Here is a 9,093-nt window from a genome sequence, read left to right as displayed (position 1 = left end):
CACTGAAGTAATGGTCTTAGAAATATTAAGGCATTTCCCACTACCCATGAACCACTTAAACTGAAGAGAGAACTTAATTGTCTGAGTCGATCAGTAGCAAAACAAGAATGAAAACAGCTACCCATCCAGCTACCACCTAGTCTAATCTTCTTTGCTATAAACAAGTTTTCAAACTTTCTTTTTAACAACTCGTCAACACAGGCCATAACAGCAACACTTCCACCTCCATCTACCCTCTGCTTACTCTCTGAAATTGCCACCAAAGTAAATTAATAAAGCTATCTATAAGAAGAGACAAGAAAAATGAATATAGTTCATAACTTATAGCAGCATAGGTCAATTTTTTTTTTATTTTATTCTATTCATGCTATAGTTACATGGGTAATAAATGTATTGGTTTAAAATTTTAAAAATAAAAAGCTAAGTTTTGATGCAAGGAATAAATTAGATCCAAAAAAATTAACATAGTCAAATCTAGTACCTCTTACATTTTTATGAAGATCTTTCTGATCATCTTTAATATAACTATATTAGTTCTTGTGTTGTGACTTGAAACCTAGAAATCGAATCAAATTATTTTCTAAAATTGTATTGAAGTAACATTACAATATTATATATTTCCAGGTGTGCATCATTATAAGTCAAAACTTGCTCATTATCTTTCAGTGTTCTCATCCAGAGAAAGACTCCTTATTTAGCACATCACCTCAGTTCTTCACACAATTTGCTCAGCTGTGTGAGAAAACCAGTGGGCAACTTTCCTCTGGAAAGAAAGACACAGACCAAGATGTAAAAATACATCAAACTAGAGGGTGTCTCAGGGCCTAAATATGGACAGCCTTCCTTAATGAATCCATACAGTCTTGAGTCAACCCATTCTTTAAGACTTGACTCAAAACCAAGTCTCTTAAAACCTGGCCCCATTTAATAAAACACACTACACACAAACACACACACATATGTATGTATGTATGTATGTGTGTATGTATGTATGTATGTATAGATATTAAGAATACATACATAAACAACAGTAAGCACATTCTAATTAACATGTACACATGAACGTACATGTTAATGTACTGAAAACATACATACATCGAAAATAAGTTAACTTCTTAAAAGATAGGTTAAGGTTCAGCATTAATACCTTTAATTTCTAAGGACAAAACATTCATTATTGTGTAGACAGAAGCTGTTCTCATTCCCAGACTGAATCCCATGTCCTTTTTCTGAACAGTCTAGTTAAAGGCTGTGTTACCACCCACTAACAATGTTCACCCTCCAACTTTGCCTCCCGTAAAGTAAGACATGGCCTTCCTTAGTTGGCCTCATTTTAAGAATATGTGACACGGATCCAGGGGCTGCTGGATACACACTATGAAGCTCCTAGGCAGCTAAATTATTCAAGAAAAGAAACGTTAGCTATTTCTAAATATCCTATCTCTATAAGGTCACAGCCCTTCTAAAAAATCATATTTTAAATGTACATTTTAAAAAGGCAATTTAGTATAGTGGCTACAAAGCTAGTTTAGAGTTACAAAATTCCGGTTTTAAATTTAACTGTACATGATAAACTATAATCCTGAAGCAAGTTATTTCTTATTTGTTTCACCTAAAACACAAAGATAAAAAGAGCTTGCTCCTCAATGTATGAAGAAAATTGAAAAAGGAATGTTTATAAATTAGCATAGTATCTGTTATTCAACAAATGGTAATCATTATGCTATTTTTTTTCATTATTAGTATTAAAGCAATAAAGCCATAAACTTGCTAATCAGAAAATGTTAATAAAACTTTTTAAAAAGCCTCCCTGGTAGCACAAGATTTTAAGTTTTAGCACTATGAAGCTGTCAGCAGCCACTACAGTATGAGTTCTATCCCCGCCCTGGGAGCTGCGCCACATGGTGCAGCAGACCTCTTCTGACTCACCCACTGCTCCTATCAACAATGTATTTCAGTAGTTCTTTCTGCCTGTTCTGCTCCCCACTTTATCTCTGGTGAATCCTGTCAGCCCCTGCACCTCTGGCCTGTACCCCAGTTCTTCTATGTAAAAATAAAATCTTTAAAAAAAAGTTTAAAAAAATCTACATTACTTAAATTCAGACAATCTAGCTAACATAGCAATGAACTCAATAATTTTTAGTACAACAGGTCTGTGCAAGCAAAAACTGAATACCTCAATTAATTTGGCAAGGTAATATCTATACTGCTACATGAAAAGTATGCATTTTTAAAATTCATACCAGTAAGAAAAGTTTTAATCATCTACTTCACAGACTGAAAATGTTCATACTCTGTCCCTACACTTTTTAAGCTGTCCATCACTACTCTTCTTAAAGAATATGCTAACTACCCAAGTTATTAATATGCCAGATGGTGCTCAGCAGTGCCTCCACAGGTAACTGGCTAAGAAATCTTCTTCCAAAAAATAGTAATGAGTAAGTTCACACTGAAGTTCAGAGAATCGCTTAGTAAAGGCTGATAATTTAATGCTCCTGAAACTACTTGTTTTGAGTTGACATCTTTATTTCTCATTATGAAAACAGTCAGCATTTACATTTACCTTATCATAACCCTTCATAATGTACCATAAAATGTGTTTATCTTAGACCAGATATTCAAAACACAGTGTTCAATTCAAGTAATTCATAATTACTAAACACCGGCTGAAAAATTAAGAATTCACTCCCCAAAAAAAGATATGAAAAAGATTTTCTTACTAATATTAAAAGCCAGGTATATTATAGAAAGGATTGTTGATGAAAATAAAAGAAGTTAATGGAATTTGTTGAAACTTTATTTTAATATCAGTCTCCTCAAAAATATGTAAATTCTCTGTTGAGTCTATCAATATAAACCAAATTCATTATATTTATTACATATACAGATGTACATATATGTATATATAAATCATGTGCCTCTAGTATAGTACTTCCTCTGTAAACAACATAGGGGTTCAGAGAAACAAGAACAGATACTCCCTCCAAATTCTGTAAACTCAAGAAAATGTTACTTGAGCCTACATTATAATTTTTTTACCAAAAATAAAAGAAACAAAAATAATACACAACAGGGCCTATCTGACCAACAGCTATGATTCATCGGTTTTTAATTATTCTCTCATATAGTCTGATTTTATTCTAGCTAAGAAGTACTTTTTAAAACTTATTTTCAATGATTGTTTCTATAACCCTTAAAGATGATGTCTAGTCTCAAATTTAATGTACATCACTTCTGTGCCACTGGAATAAGTGAGAAAATTCAACAAAACTGAGATACAGATAAACACCTGTTGAGCCCTCCCTGGTAGCACAGGGTTAAGTTTTGGCACTAAGAAGCTATCACAGCCACAGCAACACAAGTTTGATCCCCAGCAGGGAGCTGACCTATATATGGTGCAGTAGACCTCTCCTGTCTGGCCTGATTCTCCTGTCTGGCCTGATGCTCCCGTAAGCAGTGTGTTTCAGTAGATCTGTCTGTTGTGCTCCCTACTCTGTCTCTGGTGAATCCCATCACCCTCCTGCACCTCTGGCCTATACTCCAGTTCTTGTATGAATTAAAATATAAATCTTTAAAAAAAAAATATATACCTCTTTATGCAGACATATACAAACACATTTATTTTACTGAGGTAATAATGATTACTACACCATATATGATTCAGAGGTAAAGAAAGGATGATGCCTCTTGAATGTATGTTGCCACATCATACCCACTGACTCTATTTCACTTAGTGGAGTACTTATTATAAGCAAGATTCAAGTAAAAACACTCACATACCTAACAAAGCATAGTTAATGGAATCAAGGCACCACAGCTTATAGCTATGTAGCATAGCTTACCTGTTCATTTTTGCAAAGCCACACGCTGTTTCCACTTAGTACAGTAAAAATTTTGGCTTTATACCCTCTCAGTTCAAGATACCCACATTTCTCAGGAACAACTGTTTGAGTCTGTGAGGAAAGGGACTGTGATTTCAATGCATTTAACAGTATGCTGATCCACTCATTTCTCTCCTCTGAAAACAAAAACATGAGAAAATATAAACATCATTTTCATAAGGTTATATAGATACAGACATACAGGCAAGGATCTACACTCTCTGCAATATATAATTCACAGGTAAATTTTTCATGATCACAATCTGGAAGTTGGCTTCACCTACCAGCTGAAAAATCTCAGGAATCATTCCACACCTAATGAATCAGAATCTTGAAGATCTCCAGATGATCTGTCCATATTAATATTTAAGAAGTACTAATAGATTATTCATGAGATTGGATTTTCTCTTTTAATAGAAGTAATGTGATTTAACAGTTAACAGATTGTACCTGGCAATACAGTTACTTAAATGCCCAGAAAAACCTTACTTTCTAACAGTCATTGGAACATATTCAAGACCACACTTGCCTTGACATTCTAATCCATTTCAGTTGTACCCTCATCACTAAAAGAAGCATCTTATCTGAAAATTAAAACTTTGTTCTCACATTACACAACAGCTAAGTAACTCCAACTATGTAGAACACTCTTTGTTTTAGACACAGGAATTTGATTATGTCCCTAAAAGCAATAAGAGCTTAAGTCAAGATATGAGTAAGTTAGATATCAATACATAAGTAAAACTAAAACACTATAAATGTATAAATGATAGCAATTAACATGTGAGTCAATTCAAGAGAGGTGCCTGATTTGAAGTCATACAGCAAATTACTATTTAAAATGAGGGTATTCTGAGATGAAAAAATGCACAAAAATATGTAAAAATAAACTATTATACTTTTTTTAAGTGGGGTTATTTATGGTAGGTCTTTACAAAAGGACGAATTCAAAAGTCAAAACGAGTTCAGGAGGGAAAAGTTGAACAATACATTAGAGAAAAACATAAGAACAAAGGCAAAAAGAGCCAAGATGTACCTATTCAACATCTAAAAGTTGAGTGTATTTACAATTCTGGACTCCTAGGTTAACAATGAAAATTGTAGTTAGAGATTCTGTAGCATGTTGCAAGGAAAGTTAAAAGGTAGCTTGATATTGTCAATTGACTGGCCAAAGAAGGTGGAAAAATCTTTTTTATAAACAGAACCACATAAGCTTTTCAGTTTCTTCATCTGAACATCTAGAAGAATGACAGCAACACACGAATGAAGAAACTTTCACAAGAGAAGACACATGAAAGTAGATGTTCAATGTAAAAGGAGACAAAATGGACAGAATTAAGCTATAACTGCATCTATGAACATGGGGAAAAGGCTAGAAGGAAAGCGAAGGAGAAATGGCTATTAAGGCAAAGTGGAAAAATAAAACAGACTGACTCCAGGCAGGAAAATAATTAAGCATTTGAAGAAGGAAGGGGAAGAAAATAATAAACAGGGCCAACATTTGGGAAATGGAGTATTATATCCAATCAGTCTAGTACAGGTCTGGTCAGAATTACTTCACTGAGCTGAAACAAATCTCCACATTAGTCTTGCCCACATCCGAACATGAATCCATTGTAAGTATCTTCATTTTGTATTTGCTTAATAGTTAAAAACTATTGAAGACAGTTATATAGAAAGTCAAAGTATTTGATAAAAACTCATTTTAACATATCCCCAAGTAATAGCGCTTGTTTATATCAGTATAAAGTATCTATCAATCATAAAAATATGCATCATTCAACTAAAAGACATGAAAATATTCAGGTCACTAGGTCAACGTCAACAACAGCAAATACCAACTATATACCAGTTATAATTTGGTACTGTAACAAACCTTGTGGTCATTGTTTTCACACAAGACACTCCTGTCAAGTAAATGATATATAATGACTTCTGTTTATTTGTACTAATTTCCATAGATGACTGACTTTGAAGTGTAGGCAATAATTGAATGAACTAAGCCAAAGGGGTCAAAACATCTAGATTTCTATTAGCATATATTTCAGTTTCTCAGGAAATACTTTGAATTAGGAATTGCATCTGTTGGACTTAAGCATATTATGGCTGCATCTCTACAAATGGTTCCCTTAAAGCCTAGAAGATTACCTAACTCCTGAGGGCCTCATTTACTAAGAGGAAATAAACAGTCATGAAGAAGGGAATTAATAGTAACATTCAGCTTATTCTTAATTACCCATGCCAATGGAGATAAACAGTGATACAGATAATCAAACATAATAAAATAGATTAAAGCATTTAGTTGTGCAATGAGTACAGCCTTGCACATTGGGAATATGCTTTGATAAGTTACAATATTCCCAAAAAGTAGTAATAATAATGGTGTCCCCTTCTGCTAAATGTCTTAGACAAAGCTTGATAGATTCTGGCCGTTTCTGTCTTCATACCAATATACTTTCATTCTTTCCAGTAACAAATATTTATTGATTACCTATCTTGACTTCAGTGCTGTACTAAATACCATTCTTCCTGAGAAAATGCTCTGGCCCAGATATAGTTTTGCTCAAAATGAAGCAATCTAGGGTAGGAGAAAAGGGTAGTGTAATAAAGAAGTTGGGGAAACAAAAAGTGTTTAAATCACTTTATTTCCTTTTGCTTATGTCACAATGTAAATAAAAGATAAGCAAATTTCCTCAAACATCAAGTTGGTCCTTGAGGTTTTCAGGAATGACAACTTACGTGTAAGAATAAAAAGAGGAGGATAAAACAGGAGAGACAACATTGTCTGGATGAGTCAGGAGGAGACATATTTTTAAAAAACAAAGGATTGCTCGATTATCCTGGCAATTGCTATGTAAGGGTTGTAAAATATTAACGGAATCTAGCAAAGTTTAGTGTGACTCTTACTTTGACATAATATTATAATCTAAAGATTCCTCAAGGTAGCCCATGATCCAAATTTGGTAAGGATATATTGCCCAACAGGGTTGTTCATGAAATTGATAAAAAAAAAAAATTCATATAAATAATTACTGAGCACTGACAATGCACTGAGACTATCTGGATACCAGGAACAGAAGAGCAGACAAAAGAGGCAGTGACCTTATTTCTTGGAGTTTCCCTGCTGTGAGGTTCATATCAGCACTGTACTCTCAGTAAGCGGCAAGACAACAGAGCATGCGGCATAGACTACCATGATCTGAATGCCTTGTTGACTGACTGCTTTGACCACTGTGTTGAAAATAAAACAGTCCAGCCAACCTAGGGAGGTTATTACTTATAGTAGGGTGACTGGTGGCTTGCATTGGGGTGGCAGCAGTGGATGGAGACGTGTTTATAATTAACTCATATTTCCCAGTGAAACTGGTAAAGCTTGCTGATGAACTGGGTGTGAGGTATGAGAGAAGAAAAACTGCAAGATAATAGTCAATCCAAGTCTATAGTAGGGAATTCTTCATTTTCCCAATTCTCTCTCCAAATAGCAAATGACCCATTCTTGCTTGTAAAAAATTTTAATGCGGGTAAGTTCATTTTTCCAAGGGGGGCATTGACATGTGTCCTACTCCAAGTGTTCTTTTTTTTTTTCTTTTCTTTAGTAAAAAAGAACTTTACAGTGCCATACCCACCACCAGGGGGCCACGTGATACCCTCTAGAAGGATTGAGGGAAGGACACATGTGCCTGTCTCTGGGGTATCTAGAATCTGCTAAAGGACACTGGGGCTCATGGGGCCTGCAGCTGAGAACCAGTACTGAGAACAGCCCTGAAAAGGGAGTGAACCGAATCCTTAAATTCTCTTCTAACTAGGAGGGCTGCCCCAGATAAAGTGTATTGGAAAGTAACATGTCAGAACGCGCAAGCACCATGCCCAGGGAGGACAGACTGACTGGAGAGATCACGAGCACTACTGACCTCTGCCCAGTTCCAAAGGTTCTGCTTGCACATAAAACAAATTTTCTATCGGAGGAAGAATATTGTAAACTATTCTTTCAGCATCTGTGACGATATAAAAACCAGTGCCTCTTTCTGTTTGACACTGACTTTCCTTTTTGGTTAGATTACAGTTCAATTTGACTTGGAGTTTTTTTTTATAAGTCACTATGGGTAACTTCTAAGTGTCTGCAAAATGAAAAGCAACATTTGTGTATGTGGGAGGTGATATAACACTTAATAAAACACATTGAGTACCTGAAGACTCCACACTAAATATGCACATGCAGACAATAAATAAATACATAAATACAAACATCTACACAAACTTACCTTTTACATCTACTTCTTTCACCATGTGAGTTGTTATTATGGAAAAATGAATTTCAAAATAGCATATTCACTAATTCTATGTCTGTTTTTACTGAACCAATAAATTCATGGTTTCACAAATTAAAGACCTAACACTTAAACTATTCATACCTACGTTAATGAATTTTCTTTTTTATCATTAAGGTGACACTGGTTCCATGGTTGTGTTTTAGAGGCACTGGATGTTACCCCTAAGGTGCTGCTATGACATTACAGTCGCCTCGAAGGCAGGAGTCTCCAACCACCATAGTCCAAGAACAAAATTCTTGTACTAAATTTAAAGCACAGTAATTGATGAACTCCCTATCACAGAAGGATTTATTGGCCAATTGTAAATATGTAACTTCTAAACATGTGGGGTGATACATTCTTTTTAAATAAAATGTGTCTGTTTAACTTTTAACTGCTACAAGTGAAAATGCTAGAGATTGTCACACAAGCTAGTAGTTGTATTCTGTAGGTCTAGCTTAGAATGCAGGCTGTGTGGTAAATGTAAAATTCAATTTAAAAACCCAAGGGTATGGTACTAAGCACCTCCCTGAGACAGGAATCACCATTCAGCTCTGTGAAACCAAAACACAAGGAAAGACCTTCACAATTGCCCATCCATAGGAGAAAGTATGTGGTCTAGGAATGCTGAAAGACAGAATTTGTGATTTGAAAAGCAAGGCCCATAGTGCACATCACATCTGTGTGTAGCTTTCTGAATTTCTGACTCACAAATAGTGGTTGATGACACAGGCAATCCGATATAGAATGGTCTAGCTCAGGCATTAGAAAACTTTCTCTACAAAAGCCCATACAGTAAGTATCTGATACTGTCCTGGACATACAGCCCGTGTTACAACACCCAGTACTACCTCAGACACAAAGCAGCCAAATGCAAATGAGAGTGGCTGTGACCTGACAAG

The 9,093-nt window shown here is 35.1% G+C and overlaps 1 protein-coding gene across 1 annotated transcript in view; it reads right to left on the bottom strand.

The window, feature by feature from the left end:
* ARAP2 (ArfGAP with RhoGAP domain, ankyrin repeat and PH domain 2) overlaps window positions 1-9,093 on the bottom strand; it is a 133,144-nt gene that overhangs the window by 92,010 nt on the left and 32,041 nt on the right. Inside the window, exon 8 of the mRNA XM_012724030.1 lies at window positions 3,843-4,018. Coding sequence (XP_012579484.1) covers window positions 3,843-4,018 — 176 coding nt within the window. The remainder of the gene's footprint in view (window positions 1-3,842; window positions 4,019-9,093) is intronic.

Source organism: Condylura cristata, unplaced genomic scaffold (genome assembly GCF_000260355.1).
Source record: "Condylura cristata isolate star-nosed mole 26May11 unplaced genomic scaffold, ConCri1.0 scaffold00012, whole genome shotgun sequence".
Taxonomy (NCBI): domain Eukaryota; kingdom Metazoa; phylum Chordata; class Mammalia; order Eulipotyphla; family Talpidae; genus Condylura; species Condylura cristata.
The sequence above is the reverse complement of the archived record's forward strand: the minus strand, read 5'-3'. Positions and strand labels throughout refer to the sequence as shown.